General features: G+C 43.5%; 1 protein-coding gene across 4 annotated transcripts in view; it reads right to left on the minus strand.

The window, feature by feature from the left end:
- Positions 1-20,071, minus strand: part of USF3 (upstream transcription factor family member 3) — a 63,469-nt gene that overhangs the window by 16,464 nt on the left and 26,934 nt on the right. For 2 of the 4 annotated variants that reach the window (XM_089331662.1, XM_051819036.3), the window contains 4 exons: positions 11,910-12,025; positions 9,055-9,119; positions 7,436-7,464; positions 5,454-5,536 (listed from right to left, as the gene is read on the minus strand). In XM_089331662.1, the coding sequence (XP_089187788.1) occupies positions 5,454-5,536; positions 7,436-7,464; positions 9,055-9,101 (159 nt within the window). In that variant the 5' untranslated portion in view covers positions 9,102-9,119; positions 11,910-12,025. Of the gene's footprint in view, positions 1-5,453; positions 5,537-7,435; positions 7,465-9,054; positions 9,120-11,358; positions 11,497-11,909; positions 12,026-12,407; positions 12,547-20,071 lie in introns of those variants that run through there. The other 2 variants (XM_089331663.1, XM_089331661.1) reach the window with 2 other exon arrangements.

Below are 20,071 nucleotides of genomic sequence, written 5' to 3' on the forward strand. Positions count from 1 at the left end.
CTAACAAATTATTTGAAATAATAGGCCAAAGTGGCATAGTGGGTTAAGCTGCCACCTGCAGTGCCAGAATCCCATATGGCGCCAGTTCGAGACCTGGCTGCTCCACTTCCAATCCAGCTCTCTGCTATGGCCTGGGAAAGCAGTAGAAGATGGCCCAAGTCCTTGGCCCCTGCACCCATGTGGGAGACACAGAATTAGATCCTTGCTCTTGGCTTCAGATCGGCACAGCTCCGGCCATTGTGGCCAACTCGGGAGTGAACCAGAAAATGGAAGACACCTCTCTTTCTCTTTCACTCTCTCTCTCTTTGCCTCTCTGCCTCTCCTTCTCTCTCTGTATAACTCTGACTTTCAAATAAAATAAAATAAATAACTTTTTTTTTTTTTTTGACAGGCAGAGTGGACAGTGAGAGAGAGAGACAGAGAGAAAGGTCTTCCTTTGCCGTTGGTTCACCCTCCAATGGCCGCCGCGGTCGGCGTGCTGCAGCCAGCGCACTGCGCTGATCCGATGGCAGGAGCCAGGTGCTTATCCTGGTCTCCCGTGGGGTGCAGGGCCCAAGCACTTGGGCCATCCTCCACTGCACTCCCTGGCCACAGCAAAGAGCTGGCCTGGAAGAGGGGCAACCGGGACAGAATCCGGCGCCCCGACCGGGACTAGAACCCGGTGTGCCGGCGCCGCAAGGCAGAGGACTAGCCTAGTGAGCCGCGGCGCCAGCCAAAAATAAATAACTCTTTTAAAAAATAAAAGAAATAATAAGCCAAGAAAGAAATGCCACTTGAGGGTTTTTTTTTTTAAATATTTATTTTATTTTTTTGAAAGAGAGAGAGGAGAGGCAGAGAGAGAGAGAGAGAGAGAGAGAGTCAGTCTTCTACCCGCTGGTAGTCTTCTACCCACAATTGGCCGCAACAACCGGAGCTGTGATGATCCGAAGACAGGAGCCTCCTCTGGGTCTCCCATGTAGGTACAGGGGCCCAAGCACTTGGGCCATCCTCCACTGCTTTCCCAGGCCATAGCAGAGAGCCAGATCAGAAGTGGAGCAGCCAGGTCTCGAACCAGTGCCTTTATGCCACTGCAGGTGGCAGTTTAAACCACTACACCACAACGCCTTGACTGAGTTTTGATGCCACGTTCCCAGAACTTTAATTTTCTGAGCTTATCTAAGAAGACTGTACATGTTTATCTAAGTGCTCCTTTATTATTAATAGCTTTTATAATTGAAAATATAATATGCATGTAGCAAAGAAATGTAAGTAATATGAAGGGATATATATTGAAAAGTAACACTGCTTTTTCCTTTGTTCTCCAGATCAGTTGCAGAGGCAACCATGATAAAATTACGTGTATGCCTTTCCAGAAATAGTCTATATCAATCCATATCTGGAGGAGCCAGCAGTGCTGAGCAACGATTAAATTGCCACTTGCGACCAGCATTCCATGTTGGAGTGCCAGTTCAAGTCTCAGTGCTCACCTCTTATCCAGCCTCTGCTAGTGTACATGAGACAGAACAGGAGGATGGCCCAGGGACCTGGGCCCCTTCCACCCATGTGGGAGACCAGATGAAGGTTTTGGCTCCTGGCTTTAGCCCAGCTCAGTCCTGGCTGTTGTGGCCATTAGGGGAGTGACCCAGTGGATAAAGATCTCTCTGTCTCTCTCTCTCTCCTCCTCCTCCTCCTCTGTTGTCCTTTCAAATGAATAACTAAATAAAACAAAACTATATCTTAAAGATACTTATATATAGCATTTAGATATCATATCTTTTCATAGATGTGTTTATTTGCCAATCTACAGCTGAAAACATTGTGCTAACAATCACTTCTGGTCTTTGCTCTTTGGCTATTTAAGACGTGGCAGTGACTGCTTCACTGGACGGAGCTAGAACACGCTAACGCCCAGTGATCTGCTGCTCCTTTGCAGACAGAGTCAGAGTGTGCAGCGATGGTGAAGAGAATCTTCGACTGCTCTGCTTCTGGGAGCCAAACAGACTTGCTCAGTGCTCCCTAGGACATCAAGGAGGTGAGATGGTCGCAAGTTCCTTTCTTGAGACGAAGTGGAAGGAATGAAAGCCAAGAGCAGGAAGAGAAGATTTTACTTTGTAAATACTAATATTTACTGAGCAGCTACTAAACACTGAAGTGTGGGAAAAACAATCAGAGGACAGTGTTTGGTATTGTGTAAGGAAGCAGTCTATTTTTAAAAACACCTATGGAAGTCCAAGTCTACGCTGTAGAGAACAAGGAGAAGAAATGGAAGTGTAAGGCCTCACCAAAGGCCAGGATGCTGAGAAGTCGCTGATCTGGCCATTCAAGAGCTCACGCTAAGAAGCCCCAGCTGTCACAGCAGGGTGCAGGATCGGGGCGGCGGGGGATGGGGGTGGGTCACGGAAAGCCTCTTAATACAGTGATAATAAGAGTGCCCCATGACCACCACACGTATCCTACACAGCCTATGCAGTTGACTGACTTCCTCCCCTGCCCCAACTGTAGGAGACAAGTTTATTTTCTGTGACATTTGAACCAGAGAATTTTGACCTCACAGATACTTGGCACAAAGGTGGACAAGATGAGGCTACAAAGTGAAAAAGGGGTAAAGGAAAACTGCCCACCATAAAGCATGAGACTCTTGATCCTGCAGCCCCAACCCAGCTCCTAGATAAAAGCAGCCAGGCTCTTCCTCATTTCCACCACCCACCTCCAGGTAGGAACTGGGGTGGGGGAAACAGCTATCCTCAGAAGAAAAATTGTAGACACTGATACGTTTGCTTTCCACAACAACAAAACTAGCACAGCATCTAATCATGTAACAGGTAGGGCCACCAAAAAACAAGTCTATTCAAACAGTTTTTTAATGGTCTATTCAAGAATGAAGAGATAGCTACTTGAATAGACCATTTAACATCCAGGAAAAAGTCTCCAGTCAGAAAGATAAAACATCAAACAAAAGCAGAGAGAAGGAACCCAGAGGAAACAGACCTGGAAAACAGAAGAAAGCTTCAGGAAACAAATCTATTTAAGACTCAGAGATGAGATGATACTGTATCCACACAACAAGCACATGATATGAAAAGGAGAAACAGGGAATAAGAAAGAAAGATTGTTGGAAATTAAAAATAAGAGCTGAAATTAAAAACAGAAAAGTTGGAAAACACCAACTTGTTGAGATTGAAAAAGGAGGACAGAGCATTCCAGAGGTGCTAAAAGAAAACAAAAATTAAGTGGTATATTTAACCATCTATGAAACTGTGTGAAAAGACTGCTGGGACTATTGGAAGAATTAAAGATAAATATATATAAAATTAAGCAAATGAAAAATATGAGGCTTTAAAAATTTTTCAAATAAATTTTTAATCTATTTGATAGGCAGAGTGACAGACAAGACACAACAGAAAGGACACTACCATCCCCAAAAGCTCTTGTGTTGGAGTCTTGGTCTCCAGGGTGGCAGTGGAAGATGGCATGGACCTTTAAGAGGTGGGGCCTAGTGAGAAACCCATGGGTCATGGGGGGCCCCACCCTCAGAAGTGATTAAAGTATTTTCTTGTGAGACTTTGGTTAGCTCTCTCAAGAGGGTTATTATAAAAGCAGCAAGTCCAGCCTCCCCCCTCTCTCTGGCTTCCTTTTTGAAACGTGCACTCCTGCCATGATGTACCTCCATCCACAGGTAGGCCCTCATCAGGGGCTTAACCAGTGTGTGCGGAGACCTGATTCTAGACTTAAACCTCCCAAACTGTGAACTAAACAAACTTTCTTTTCTTCATAAGTTAGACTGTCTCAAGTTTTTCTTTTTCTTAGAGATTTATTTATTTATTGAAAGTCAGAGTTACAAAGAAAGAAGGAGAGGCAGAGAGAGAGAGAGAGAGGTAAGTAGGTAGGTCTTTGATCCACTGGCTCATTCCCCAATTGGCCGCAATGGCCGGAGTTGAGCCAGGAGCTTCTTCCAGGTCTCCCACATGGGTGCAGGGGCCAAGGACTTGGGCCATCTTCTACTGCTTTCCCAGGCCACAGCAGAGAGCTGGATTGGAAGTGGAGCAGCCAGGACTTGAACCAGCACCCATTTGGGATGCTGGCATTGCAGGCGGCAGCTTTACCTGCTACACCACAGTGCAGGCCCCTTGAGTTTTATTTACAGTGACAAAAGGGTAACACAATTGGATATATACATTTAAAAAGGCATGTCTGGAGAGATGTGTAACATTTTAATAATAGTTGGATGGGGTTGTCAAGTTATTTTTTAGATTTCTTTCATGCCTTCCTTATTGTTTCAATTTTTTTGTTTCATTTTGTTTTGAACAAGCATTCTTTATCTTTATTATTAGAAAAAACAAAGTTGTATTCAGTAGGGAAAGCTATCATGGTTTCAGCTGAGATTTTAAGTACACTTGGGGATTAACTGGAGAATAAACAGTGAAGAGATCCTTGGGAGACTCCAGATAAGAATTTAAAAAGAGTAAAGAACATGAATTGGCAGAAAATAAAAGAAATGCATGGTAAATAGAGTGGTATATATATATAAACATAAACATGGGCTGACTTAATAAATCAAGAGAAAACACAACTTAAAAGAATTTAGGGGCCGGCGCCGTGGCTCAATAGGCTAATCCTCTGCCTGCGGTGCCGGCAGCCTGGGGTTCTAGTCCCGGTCGGGGCGCCAGATTCTGTCCCAGTTGCTCCTCTCCAAGTCCAGCTCTCTGCTGTGGCCAGGGAGTGTAATGGAGGATGGCCCAAGTCCTTGGGCCCTGCACCCGCAAGGGAGACCAGGAGAAGCACCTGGCTCCTGGCTTCGATTCAGCACGGTGCCCCAGCCGCAGTGGCCATTGCGGGGTGAACCAACGGAAAAAGGAAGAACTTTCTCTCTCTCTCTCTCACTGTCCACTCTGCCTGTCAGAAGAAAAAAAAAAAGAATTTAGGGGGCCAGTGCTGTGGCATAGGTTAAGCCTCCACCACCTACAGTGCTGGCATCACCATATGGGTGCTGGTTCTAGTCCTGGCTGCTCTTCTGATCTAGCTCTCTGCTATGGCCTGGGAAAGCAGTAGAGGATGGGCCCCTGCACCCACCTGGAGAGCCGGCCAAAGCTCCTGGCTCCTGGCTTTGGATTAGCGCAGCTCCAGCTGTTGTGGCCATCTGGGGAATGAACCAGCAAATGGAAAACCTTTCTCTCTGTCTCTCCCTCTCTCTGTCAGTAACTCTACCTCTCAAATAAATAAATAAATCTTTAAAAAAAAAAGAATTTAGAAATTATATGTGCACTGGGCCTTGTAGGAAATTGTAATCAGAGATTGCTGGAAATGTGGAAAGAATCAAACAGTATACAGAAAAGGAAACAAATGAAAAAAGACCAATATTAACTCAAACAACAACAACAACATAAAGGGCAGGGAACAAAAATAATCATCCCAAGAACTGAAACAACTCAGGGAACTGTCTACAAGGAATGATAAAATATGAGACGACTTCTTACCTGCTTCAGGGCAGGAGAACATGGGATCAGCTCTCCTATTCTGTTTATCCCAGCATTGATTTTCTTCTTCCTATGCCTCTCAACTAAATAGGGAGAAAATTCACTTATCAAATCTTATTCTGCTCTGCCACACTGCCCCAAGCTACCTGGGTAAGAAATCCCTAAGAAATATTTATCAAACAGTAACTAATAAAGACAAATAACCACAATAAGTAAATACACTTCTAAAAATGTGATAGTCTCATAAAAATCAGCATAAGCAATACTTTATTAGCATTTCAAAGAATATCATCTGTAAGAATTAAATACAAATTATGAACAAATAGGAATTGCTAATATTGCTTTACTATCAGGCCATCATTCTATTATAGTGCAAATTATTACTAGAGATTTTAGTGATAACCAAATGAAAAGAATCCACATACCAGATAAATTTTCAAAAAGCTACTTCTTTGTAGTAAATGAGGTCTTTCTAGCTGATTAAAGAACCTTAATCTAGGGGTGACTAGAGGGCCTTTTCCGAATAGAAACTGCTATTAGTTATGACCGAAAATAGAAAAGAAACACATTTGGTTTGGTTTTCTCCATGAGGTCTGGGCTGTCTACTTTGGTCTCTTTTGGATAGTTCTCATGTAAAGAACTGGGCAAATGACAACTTCCCAAATGAATGGGAAATAGGCCAGGTACACATGCTACCACTTGAGAAGGGGCAAGAGGATCCAAGAGATTATTAAATAATTTTTAAAACATTACTATAACTAGAAACATTACCCTCAGATATTTTCCATTAGGAAGTTTTCTGAAACCTTCCTTTCAACAAAGGAGTCTCATTCTAAGATGAGAATTTTCAGACAATAGAACAGGTAGGACTTGTTTTTATATATTATATATGTGTATATTTGTTTTAAGATCCAGTAATTTGAATTATATCTAATTACTCTTTCCTTAATAAGTCGCTGTCAGGACATATTTATGGCACCACACAGCAGCTTATTCCAGTAAAAAGATTTAGTCCAGATGGCCAGAAAAGATTAAATTTAATTCATACAGCCAAAAAAAGCAAAGCAATAAGTATAGCTTACCTTTCTTCTGAATTTTCTAACAACGGTATTTGTGATTATCTAAGAGTGTTTTTTTTTTGTTTTTGTTTTTGTTTTTGTTTTTTTTTAATATGAGGAGGTTAAAACAAACCAAAAAAGACATTAAGGTTCTTTTTCCATAGTGGTGAATGGAACTTCACAGGGAATAAACTCCTCTCTCTGGGAAACAGCAATTCCCCACCCGTGTTCAACATATCTTTCCATACATAAAAGATTCCCAAAGGTCCTTTCCTTATGGGAGGGAAGATATTTATACAGTAATATAAATTGACTTCTGAAATAATTTTTAAAGATCTGACTGCAGACTCTGATAGCAAATAAAATGTTATCCAATGTGCCAACTTGCAAATGTATGCACAATTAATTCTACACATGAGGATGTTTTTCAAGCTGTGGCCTGTAATTACGATGCTTGCAGTAGGACTAAATATTTGTTTTTGACATTAATTTCTATAATCGAGGACTCTACAATTTAATTTAAGACTGCCCACACTGCCAGTCCCTTAAAGATCTAAAGTCTGCTGTTCATGTCTTCCCTACTCCCCCAGGTAACCAGCCTCCTCCGGAATATATGCAAACACACGTAACACTCATTCTATTTGGGAGTCTATCCAAATTTCCTCCATGCATGAAATCACTTAAAACACTAGCTTCAGGAATACATCAATTTTAAATTATCACCATGGCCTATGGATCAGAAGATGATTAGCAAGTTATCTTCATGAGCTTCAGTACTTCTGTCAATTAAAAACAATAAAGAACACTTTCCTAAAACATAATGATTCTATGCTTATAACCTAGAAATTTTAAATTAACTGTAGTCTAATTTCATTTCAGAATGCAAAAAATACTAACAAGTAAAATTTAAATTATTGTATGTACCTGCATTGTGTGTCTCCCGATTTTTCTTTCTGAAATGAAAAAAAAAGTGCAGATAACAGGTAACATGAAAATAATGGGAAAGCATTTTCTCGCTTTATGTCTTGTGAACCATAAAAATAGATTTTATGAATTTATATTTGTTGCAGCAATAATACCTGCAGAAAAGTCGTCTTAATACATATTATGGTATGAAAGCCTAACTATAATTCCCTCAGTATAAATTTAGAAGTCACATCCATTAGCTCATACCCAGAAGACATAAGTTGGGAACTGAATTAATCACTGAAAACTTCAAATATTTTAAAAATGTAATTTAGGTGCTAGTAAATTCTCAAAGTGATGTGCCAAGTAGGTGATGAATGCTTGCCCTGGCCCCTGGGCATAAGTGGGTGTGGGTGTGCCGAAGAGAAGCAACTATACAGAGTAACTTTGTAATTCCCATAGAGGGAAATGTGGTAGCCAATAGTACTCAGGCACTGACAAATGGCTCAGGTGTAACTTAGGTTGTCCAAACTCTTAACTACATTATTTTTTCCTTTTATGTGCAACTACCAAATACCTTAGTATTCTCTAACACAGACACGGGGAACTGCCAGCCTATGAAATCATTAGATCTGGCCTGCCAAGGTAACAACAGGTGGGACTCAAAATTCAATAAATCTATAGCAGGATTTATTTTTAAAGATTTATTTATTTGAAGTCAGAGTTACAGAAAGAGAGAGATAGAGAGAGAAGAAAGAGAGAGAACTTCCATCCACCAATTCACTCAAGAGATGGCCACAATGGCCAGGGCTGAGCTGAACCAAGCTGAAGCCAGGAGCCAGGAGCTTCATCTGTCTCCCACATGCGTAGCAGGGACCCAAACACTTGGGCCATGTTTCACTGCTTTTCCTAGGCCATTAGCAGGGAGCTGGATTGAAGTGGAGCAGCTAGGACTTGAACAAGTGCCCATATGGGATGCTGGCATCACATGTGGCAGCTTTACTCCCTATACTATAACACCAGCCCTGCAGGCTAATTTTTAAGTTGATAATTTTGTATGGCCCATGAATGATGTTATAAACATCCAAACAGCCCTTGGCAGAGAAAAGGTGCCCCACCCTCGCGAGTCTAACTAACAGTTATTCGGTAAGGAAAGCGAACAATACTTCTAATATTAGTAGAAGCATGACCAAAATGCGAGAAATTTAGGAGAGGGTTATACAAAGAACCAAATGTAGTATTGTACTGATATATGTACTGGCATTAATAGATTGGACTGACACAAAACATTTATTCATACTCACTGTAGCCTAAAAGAACTCAGAATCTGCAAAACTAATACTGTATGCGAGTAAAAATGCCATTGGAAACTAAACATTTAGTATAGGTTATACACTATTATCTACTGATGGTGACTGTTACTTGTTACACTGCTAGCTGAATGAAGTAGACAAGTAAATATTAACCATATACCCATTTAAGTAAATCTCTTTATATTTAACTATGTATTTCTGGAGAGTAATCATTTTCTAACCATTCCAATGAAAGTTCCCTAAGTACTGTACCCACAGAGGAAAAAAGGAGCTAATTCTGCTTATCTGCCCATGCTCTATTATTTTGGGGTAGTGGGTACATACCTGTGCTGTTTTTTCATAGGAGTCTCATTCTCTGTCATTTCTGGCATGGTTACAGTGATAGGAACCTATAAATGGATGGAAAAACACAGCAGTAAGTTTAGTCATTCTAGACTCTAAAGGAAATTGGCCAATAACAATTTGATTTGAATACCAAAATGCTGAAGAGTAAAACTGACATTGAAAAAGCACTGGGTTAGGTATTGTGGATAGAAAGGAGTGCAAGAAGAGAAGACAAAACTGCTGTTAACCAGCAGATGGAAAACATGGTGAATGTTGAATGTGAAGAATTGCCAGAAAGTGCTTGAGAAGGCTGGAGTTGACCGAGATCATTGTTGGCTCGGAAATCAAGAAAAGCTTCAAGGGTATGTGGATTTGAGCAAGACCTGGAAAAACAGGTAGAACATACTTGAGTTGGGAAAGCATGTTCCTAGTTCACGGAGTAATAACAACATTTAAACTTGAACTACTGTCCTCCTCACTAAACACAGAAAAACAACAAAAGTACACGAATATATAATTTTTTTTTTTTTGACAGGCATAGTTAGACATTGAGAGAGAATCAGAGACAGAGAGAAAGGTCTTCCTTCTGTTGGTTCACCCCCCAAATGGCCACTATGGCCGGAGCACTGCACCAATCCGAAGCCAGGAGCCAGATGCTTCCTCCTGGTCTCCCATGGGGTGCAGGGCCCAAGCACTTGGGCCATCCTCCACTGCCTTCCCGGGCCACAGCAGAGAGCTGGCCTGGAAGAGGGGCAACCGTGACAGAATCCAGCATCCCGACCGGGACTAGAACCCAGGGTACGGGCGCCACAGGCGGAGGATTAACCTAGTGAGCTGCAGCACCGGCCAATATTTTATACATGGAAGCAAGCATTCATTCATCCACTCATTTGTTGGACTTTCTTCCATGTCAAGCAGCTACAAGTTTTAAGCTATCATTTAAAAATCATGAAAATCTGGGCATGAAAGTTTCTACTTATATTGTTAATATCAGGATACTAAGGAATGTATGTACTACAGGGAAATATACATACATATATGGGAATATACACATTAATATGTCAATTAATAGTAAGGTCAGCAAGTATTAAAGGTGATGTCTTTTTCTTCCCTTATTTTTAAAATTTTCATGATGAAAACTTTAATGCTTTTAAATTCCAGGGATTGACAGCTTTTCCGAAGAGGGCCGCCAAGCTGGAGTAGCTGCTCCAGTATGCTGCAAGTACACTCCAAGTGTGGTTCCGTCCCACACTTTTTTTTTTTTTCTCTTAGAGAAAAAGTAGTAAGAATGGAGTCAGAAGTCAGAAAGCAAGAGTTTAAAATCTGCTTCAGCCACTTCCTAGTTGTCAGGTCTTAGAGAAGTGATAGAACCTCTTGGAACTTCAGATGTTTTATCTGCAACATGGATCACAACAACAGTTATCTGTATCACTGGGTGGTTCTGAGAAGTGAATGGCATAATGCAGGGATGGGACGGGCTCTTAGCCTAGAGGTTAAGACGCTTGTCTGATACTGGAATACGTGGATTTCATACCAGGTTCCAGATCCCAACTCTACCTTTCTGCTAATGTAGTCTGGAAGGAAGGGGTGATGGCTCAAGTGATTGGGTTCCTGCCACCCACACGGGAGACTTGGATTGCATTTCTGGTTCCAGAAATTTTCTGAGACCTGGCCCAGACTCAGCAGTTGTGGGCACTTGGGAAGTACACTACCAGAAGGAAGTTTTCTGTGTGTCTGCCTCTCAAATGAACAAACAGAAATAATGCAGAGAGAGTGTAACACCATGGTGCCTAGCAGTAATTAGGATTCAATAAATGTTCACTATGAAAATTAATAAGGTATTTCAGCTTAAACTTTAGCCCTAGAAAGGAGGGAGTGGGGTTCTGCAAAACAGGTAGCAATGGGGGTGGGCATTAGGCTTAGCATTTAAGCTGTCAGTTGAAATACATGCATACCAGGCCAGCGCCGTGGCTCACTAGGCTAATCCTCCGCCTGTGGCGCCGGCACCCCGGGTTCTAGTCCCGGTTGGGGCACTGGATTCTGTCCCGGTTGCTCCTCTTCCAGTCCAGCTCTCTGCTGTGGCCCGGGAGTACAGTGGAGGATGGCCCAGGTCCTTGGGCCCTGCACCCGCATGGAAGACCAGGAGGAGGCACCTGGCTTCGGATCAGCGCAGCGTGCCGGCCACTATTGCGGCCACTTTGGGGATGAACCAACAGAACAAAGGAAGACCTTTCTCTCTCTCTCTCTCTCTCTCTCACTGTCTAACTCTACCTGTCAAATAAATAAAAAGAAATACCTGCATACCATATTGGAGTTCCTGGGTTCAAGTCTCCGCTTTGCTCCTGATTTCAGCCTCTGCTAATGCAGACCCTGGGAGGCAGCAGATAATGGCTCAAGTGGTTGGGTCCCTGTCACCCACATGAGAGACCCAGTTCCTGGCTCCCAGATTCAGCCTGGCCTGGCACCATCTTGATGTGGGTGTTTAGTTAGTGACCCAGTGTATGGGGGCTTGGGGGAGCACTTTTCTCTCCTCTCCTTTCAAATAAATAAATGAAAAGAAGGGAGAAGAGACAAAAGGAAGGGAGGAAGGAGGAAGGAGGAGGGAGGAGGGAGGAGGGAGGAGGGAGGAGGGAGGAGGGAGGAGGAAGAAGAGAATGCAGGCAAGGGGAAGGCAGAAGAAATATGAAGCAGCCGGCAGAGAAACACGTGGCCAAGACCCATTTCCAGTAGTTCTGCCTTCCCCCCACCACTTGTGAACTACCAACTGGCATAAAAGTAACACACTCATGTTAGATAATCATGTGATGATAATGTGGGACTTGTAACGAAATAAACAATCCCTGTCATTTTCTTACCCAAGGGCTTGCAGAGTTTCTTCACTTTTGATTCCTGGCTTCCAACGCCTCCCGTTTCTGATCCGAATCTATCATCTTCTGCCAGAAGGTGGTCTATAGGTTATGTTTTCTTCTTACTATACAAGAGAAAAACCAGTGCATGTTTACAATCCTTAAGAGTCCAGCAGCAGCACATGAGACAGGGGCCGGCATGCAGGCAGATTTTTGGTAGCCTGCAAGATGATTCTGAATTCTCCCCACCACCTGAAAGCAAATAAATGTGATTGGGAAAAGTCAGGGACATAGATTAAGTTCATGAGCTGCAGGCCACATCTATCCCACTCCCTAGTAATCCTATCATCAATCAGATGACCCCTCCTCGCCTTTCCCAGGACCTGGGGGCGGTACTATGTAACCACTCTACTTTCAAAGCTAATAAAAAGCCGGGTGAAGGGCTCTCTCTCTCCACCTCGTGGACCCAGGACCAGCAGAGCAGGGTATGAAATTCCCCCTTTTTACCTTTCCTGGCCCACTCTCCCTAAATGAAGTCTTCATGTGCCTATGGATTCCTCTCTCTTTCTAAACAAGCCTTATCATGCTGCATGTCATGTTTGTGCCTGTATCTAGAATTCCTTTCTAAGTAAAAGGTAAGAAGAGCATGGAATACTAATTTTGGCCCAACCTAGCCCACAACAAAGGCAGTTGCTCTCAAAAATCACTTCCAATGGTTAGCCATGGCTTAGCCCACAAAGACAGCAGTCCTGCGTTGGTCCCAGGAAGTGATTCCTTTCCCTCATGCATGCTCACTGACCCTAAGATCCTCCCCGTCCATAGGTTACCCAACATGCTCCCTCAGGACCTACACAAAGATCTGTCCTCAATTCTAAAACTGTCTTCCTTTCAATCGCTTACCTCTCTCTCATGTCTTTAAGAGTGATTAAAAACATATTTAGGGACATCCCACTAAGGCAGTGGCCCTTGGAAGACAGTCTTCAGACCTGTGCACCATATGTGCTCTCAAACAATGTAGATTTGGGGGCTTCATCCCAGACTCGACAAATGAGAAGTCTAGGTAGGGCTCAGGAATTTCCTTTTTCAACAAACTCCTTGGGTGATTTTTCTTTTTGGTATTAATGAAAGTTTGAGAAACTTTACTTTAGGGCCATGTTTTCTACATATTCCTGATAAGTATTATCTGGAAGTACTTGTTTAAATATACAAATTCTCAACCCATCAGAGACCCACCCAATTAGCCTCTAAGGGAGGAATTCCAATCTCAGAAGGAAAGGGTCTGAAATTTAATGAGTGCCCAAGGTGATTCTTATAAGGAAATTTTGAAAAACAAAAGTGGCAGGTTTCTTTAATTGGCAAGATTTCACACATCTGATAGATACCTTAGTTCCACTGATCCTCAAGCCCCACACTGCAACACTTCTCAAAGTCTGCACATATTTTCATGTTATGATTAAGGTAAAGGAAGTAAAAGCTCTAATTATCTAAACATCTCAAATCCTTAAAGTGAATGACACTAGTGGTTTATCACATAAATAAGCACTCTCTGCACTGGGTGGGAGCCAGCAGTTTAAATGAAAGAGGACTACAACTATAAGACAAAATCATCCAGATTACCAAAGACCACTACAAACATCTGTCCTGTCTCAAACCACACGTTTAACGAATTTCATCCAATTCAGTGAAAAATTATTTCCATGTCCAATTCTTTGATGTTAAAAATTGTATTCTTGGGGGCCGACGCCGTGGCTCACTTGGTTAATCCTCTGCCTACAGTGCCAGCATCCCATATGGACACCGGTTCTAGTCCCGGTTGCTCCTCTTCCAGTCCAGCTCTCTGCTGTGGCCCAGGAAGGCAGCGGAGGATGGCCCAAGTGCTTGGGCCCCTGAACTCGCGTCGGAGACCGGGAAGAAGCACCTGGCTCTTGGCTTCGGATCGGCGTAGCTCCGGCCGTGACAGCCATTTGGGGGGTGAACCATGGAAGGAAGACGTTTTTCTGTCTCTCTCTCTTTCACTGTCTAACTCTGTCAAAAAAGAAAAAAGAAAAAAAAAAAAAAAGGCTGGTGCTGCGTCTCACTATGCTAATCCTCTGCCTGTGGCACCGGCACCCCGGGTTCTAGTCCTGGTCAGGGCGCCGGGTTCTGTCCTGGTTGCCCCTCTTCCAGGCCAGCTCTCTGCTGTGGCCCGGGAAGGCAGTGGAGGATGGCCCAAGTGCTTGGGCCCTGCACCCGCTGGGAGACCAGAAGAAACACCTGGCTCCTGACTTTGGATCAGCGCGGTGCGCTAGCCGCAGTGTGCCGGCCATAGCATGCTGGCCATTTTGGGGGTGAACCAATGGAAGGAAGACCTTTCTCTCTGTCTCTCTCTCTCTAAAGAAAAGAAAAAAATTGTATTCTTGGGGCCGGCACTGTGGTGCAGCGGGTTAATGCCCTGGCCTGAGGCGTCGGCATCCCATATGGGTGCCGGTTCTAGTCCCAGCTGCTCCACTTCCTATCCAGCTCTCTGCTATGGCCTGGGAGATCAGTAAAAGATGGCCCAAGGACGCCCCTGTACCCACGTGGAAGACCCGGAAGAGGCTCCTGGCTTCGGATCGGCACAGCTCCAGCCATTGCGGCCATCTGAGGAGTGAACCATTGGATGGAAGACCTCTCTCTCTGTGACTCTGTCTTCAAATAAATAAAATCTTTTTAAAAAATTGTATTCTTGATGTCTACAAGGGTATCTATCACAATCAGGAACTATGCAATATTTTTATGACTCTGTCAACTTACTAATTAACATTAACAAAGAAATGGCATTTTTAGTACAATATTACGTAATTAAATACAAGGTATTTAAAATTTCAAGAATTTTTAACAAAAAGTGAAAATAACAGGGGCAGGCATTCAGCATAGTGGTTAAGGCACCCACATCCCATATTGGGGTGCCTGGGTTTGATTCCTGGCTCCAGTTTCTGATTCCTTAGTAACATACAACTCAGAAGGTACTGGTGAGAGCTCAAGCAGTTGGGTTCCTACCATCCCCTGAGAGACACAGGTTGTCCTGGCTTTGGAGTGATCCAACCCTGGCCATTGTGGCCACTGAGGAGTAAAGTAGCAGACAGGAGATCTCTCTCTCTGCTTATAATAGAGACATTTAAGAAATGACAAATTAGGGCCAGCGCCGTGGCTCACTTGGCTAATCCTCTGCCTGCGACACCAGCACCCCAAATTCTAGTCCCAGTTGGGGCGCTGGATTCTGTCCTGGTTGCTCCTCTTCCAGTCCAGCTCTCTGCTGTGGCCCAGGAAGGCAGTGGAGCATGGCCCAGTCCTTGGGCCCTGCACCCGCATGGGAGACCAGGAGGAAGCATCTGGCTCCTGGCTTCGGATTGGTGCGGTGCGCCGGCCACAGAGCACCAGCCGTAGTGGCCATTTGGGAGGTGAACCAATGGAAAGGAAGACCTTTCTCTCTGTCTCTCTCTCTCACTAATTCTGCCTGTCAAAAAAAAAAAAAAAAAAAAAAGAAAAGAAAGAAAGAAAGAAAGAAAGAAAGAAATAACAAATTAGTAATCTATGAATCTTGCTTTTATGAAAAGAAGGAATTCTTTCTAAAATCAGGCAAAGAATGATTCTCAAAATGTGGTCTTTAGATCACCTACCACAGAGGATGTTTGTTTTGTGACCTTGACAATCCCCTGCCCCCCAAACCTGCAGAGGCAACCACTATCCTAGTTTTTTTTTTTTTTTTTTTTTGACAGGCAGAGTGGACAGTGAGAGAGAGAGAGAGAGACAGAGAGAAAGGTCTTCCTTTGCCGTTGGTTCACCCTCCAATGGCCGCCGCGGCTGGCGCGCTGTGGCCGGCGCACCGCGCTGATCCGAAGCCAGGAGCCAGGTACTTCTCCTGGTCTCCCATGGGGTGCAGGGCCCAAGTACTTGGGCCATCCTCCACTGCACTCCCTGGCCACAGCAGAGAGCTGGCCCGGAAGAGGGGCAACCAGGACAGAATCCGGCGCCCCGACCGGGACTAGAACCTGGGGTGCCGGCGCCGCAAGGCAGAGGATTAGCCTAGTGAGCCGTGGTGCCGGCTATATCCTAGTTGTTTTAACATATTCACTGGGAATTCTGTGGTGTCAAGCTTTCACTCAACATCATGCTTTTTAAATTGATCCAGTAGTTTTGTCCCTTTTTATTGTCAAGGATGACCTTATAACTGCTGGTGAATTTATAACAGTTTATTTACCTATTTTTTTCTGTGGATAGACACCTGACCTATTTCCATGTTTCGACTATTGTGAGTAAAGCTCCTATGAACACCCTTGTAGAAGTCCCTTATGGATACTGACTTTCATTTTTATTTTTAAAGATATATTTATTTATTTGAAAGAGTTACAGAGACAGAAGTGGGGGGGGGGGAGAGGGAGAGGGAGAGAGAGAGAGAAAGAGACTGACCTTCCATCTGTTGGTTCACTCTCCAGATGGCTCCAACAGCTAGGGCTGGGCCAGGCCAAAGCCAGGGGCTTCTTTCAGGTCTCCCATGTGGGTGGCAGGAACCTAAGTACTTGGGCTGTCTTCTGCTTTTCCCAGGCCATTAGAAGGGAGCTGGATCAGGAAGTAGAGTAGCCAGGACACAAACCAATGCCCATGTGGGATGCTGGCATTGCAGGCAGCGGCTTTACCTGCTATGCCACAATGCTGGCCCCACTGGCTTTAATTTTTCTTGGGTCAGTATCTAGCAGTGGAACTGCTTATCATACACTCCACAATACCACTCATTGTTATTCACTCAAGGGAGCTCAGATACAATATCCATAAAAGACTTCAACAAGAATGTTTATCCAACTTTCTCCTAAGTGTTGGTAGCATCTTACATCCAACCCACAATGCAGGAGAGTTCTTGCTGCTTTACATTCTCAGCAGCATTTGGTATTGTCAGTCTATTCACTTTAGCCACTCTGGTGGGCATACAGTGGTATCTTACAGTTTAACTTCGATTTCCTGGATGAATAATCAGATTAAACACTTTTAAATGTTCATATTAACATCATTTGCAGATTTTATTTTGTCTGTTCATATCTTCTGCCAATTTTTAAACTGGGCTGTTAATCCTTTTATTGCTGATTTAAAGAAATTCTTTATATCTCTGGGCTATCTGTCCTTTGGCTGAAACACTGAATACATTTTGCAAATATCCTTTCCTAATTACATGGCCTATTAATTTGTCTTTTGGTGAGAAAAGTTATTTACAAAAAAGATTATCTGAAAAGCAGTGCAACAGAGAAAGAGGAAGAGACAGAAATCTTTCATCCACTGATCTTTTCAACAGCCGCAGCCCAAAGCTGGTTGGTCCAGGCCAAAGCTAGGGGCCAGGAACTTCATCCAAGTCTCCCACATGGGTGGCAGGGGCCGAAATACTTGAGCCATCTTCTGCTGCCTCCACAGGCACATTAGCAGGAAACTGGATTAGAAGCAGAGTATCTGGGACAGGAAGCAACATTCCAATATAGAATGCTAGCATCACAAGCAGCAGCTTAACCCACTGTCACAACGCAGTCACAACGGGAGCCCCAGTAAAAGTTCTAGATGAAATGTAACATCAGTTTTTTGCTACAATTATATTTTGTGTGCCCTGTCCAAAAAAACCATTACCTGTCTCTAAGACAATCTTCTATAATAGCTTCTAGAAGGTTTGTAGTTTTGTTACATTTAAGTCAATGATCCATATTACATATTACATATGGCATGAGGTAGGTGTCAGTGTTCATTTCCCCCAAATGCATATAGTTGTTCCAACAACTTGTTGAAAAAGTTCTTTTCCTTAATGCATTGTCTTGGTATCTTCATTGAAAATTAAGCATTCCCCTGAGTGTGGTTCTATTTCTAAGCTCTCTGATGTATCCCTAATGCTATTTCCACATAGTCACGATTAAATACTTGCTTAAAATAAAGACTTGCTATGCCCCAAACCAGATCTACGAATCGGAATCTTAGGAAGGAGAGATCCAGGAACATACTTCTAACAAGATTCTTATGCACCTTGAAGACTAAGAAGTATTAATTACTTTAACTACTACTTCTTGGACAACTGACACAAATGGAGGTGTTCACAAGTTAACATTCATATGGAAAGACTGGTGGACTGGTGAACTTACAATCAGAAAATCTGAATTCTAGGTTCAGATTTTCTACTCATTTGCTAGATATGACTTTATTTATCAGAGCCTAAATTTCTTTATGTGTAAAACAAGAGGATAGGACTCATTCAAGTATGGATCGAGTATTCACACTGGTCTTGAAACTGCAGATATATAAGATGAATAAGCAGGTCTGCTCTCAACAAAAATACAGGGAGATCAGTGCCTGTCTGAAAGAACTATGTGCAGTAATGGAAATATTCTGTATCTGGGATGTTTGTTACAGTCACCAATAGTCGTAGGTGGTTACTGTGTGCTTCAAATGTGGCTTCAAACATGGTTAGACCCTGAAACTAACTTTTAAATTTCATACCTTTTAAGTAATTTTAAAAAAAGATTTTATTTATTTATTTGAGAGGTAGAGTTAGAGAGAGGGAGAGACAGAGAAAGGTCTTCCGCCCATTGGTTCACTCCCCAAATGACTGCAACAGCAGAAGCTGGGCCAGGAGCAAGGAGCTTCCTCCAGGTCTCCCATGTGGGTGCTGGGGTCCAAACACTTGGGCCGTCTTCTACTGCTTTTCCAGGCCATTACCAGAGAGCTGGATCAGAACAGGAGTAGCTGGGACTAGAACCCAGTGCCCATATGTGATGCTGATGCCACAGGCAGAGGCTTAGCCCACTAAGCCACAGTGCCAGCCCCTATCTTTTAATTAATTTAAGTGTAAATTAATAAGCTACACATGGCTAGTGACTACTTTATTGGATAGCACAAGAAAGGGGAAAGCAAAGTAAAAAAGATGAATAACAAAAACTGGCTGGTGAATGTCAGCTTCCAGGTTTTGGAATTATGTTAGAACTATATAAGGTATCACCACTGAGGGAAATTAGGTAAAGAATTCTACATCTGTAATTTCCTATAAGTCTGTAATTTTTCAAGGTTTATTTTTATTTATTTGAAAGGCACAGTTACAGAGAGAGGGAGGGAGGCACACACACATACACACACACACATAGAGATCTTTCATCTGCTGGTTCACTCCCCAAATGGTTGCAATGGCGGGGGTTGAGCCAGACCAAAGCCAGGAGCCAGGAGCTTCTTCCAGGTCTCCCACATGGGTGCAGGGGCCCAAGCACTTTGGGCCATCTTCCGTTGCTTTCCCAAGCATATTAACAGGGAGCTGGATCAGAAGTGGAGCAGCCAGGACTCCAACCAGTGCCCATATGGGATGCCAGAGTCACAGGCAGCAGCTTTACTATCTATGCCACAATGGAGCCCCAAGTCTGCGATTTTTAAAAATACTTTTTAAGGGGCTGGTGCTGTGGCATATGGGGTTGAGCTGCCGCCTGTGGTGCCAGCATCCCATATCGGTGCCCGTTCAAGACCTGGCTGCTCCACTTCTGATCCAGCTCTCTGAGATGGCCTGGGAAAGCAATGGAGGATGGCCCAGGTCCTTGGGCCCCTGCACCCATGTGGGAGACCTGGAGGAGGCTCCTGGTTTTGGATCGGCACAGCTCTGGCCGTTGTGGCCAACTGGGGAGTGAACCAGCGGATGGAAGATGTCTCTCTCTCTCTCTGCCTTTCCTACTATCTCTGTGTAACTCTGATTTTCAAATAAAAAAAAACTTTTTAAAAGTGAAGTAAGATGGGGAGAGAGAAATGCAAAATGACTACCAATAGTTATGGATGATGAAAACATTCTAAAATTGACTGTGGTGATAGCTGCAAAACTTTGAACAAGCTCAAAACCATTGGAGAATATACTTTAAATGGATGGAATTATATGGCATGTGAATTATGTCTCAATAAAGATGTTTTTGAAAATAAAACACTTCTAATTTTTAAAAAATGAATTAAAAATTAGTGCTATTAAAAAGATTTATTGCTGGCGCCGCGGCTCACTAGGCTAATCCTCCGCCTAGCGGCGCCGGCACACCGGGTTCTAGTCCCGGTTGGGGCGCCGGATTCTGTCCTGGTTGCCCCTCTTCCAGGCCAGCTCTCTGCTGTGGCCAGGGAGTGCAGTGGAGGATGGCCCAGGTGCTTGGGCCCTGCACCCCATGGGA

The sequence above is a fragment of the Oryctolagus cuniculus genome, chromosome 4 (assembly GCF_051225735.1).
Source record: "Oryctolagus cuniculus isolate XC-2025 breed Fujian yellow rabbit chromosome 4, ASM5122573v1, whole genome shotgun sequence".
NCBI lineage: Eukaryota > Metazoa > Chordata > Mammalia > Lagomorpha > Leporidae > Oryctolagus > Oryctolagus cuniculus.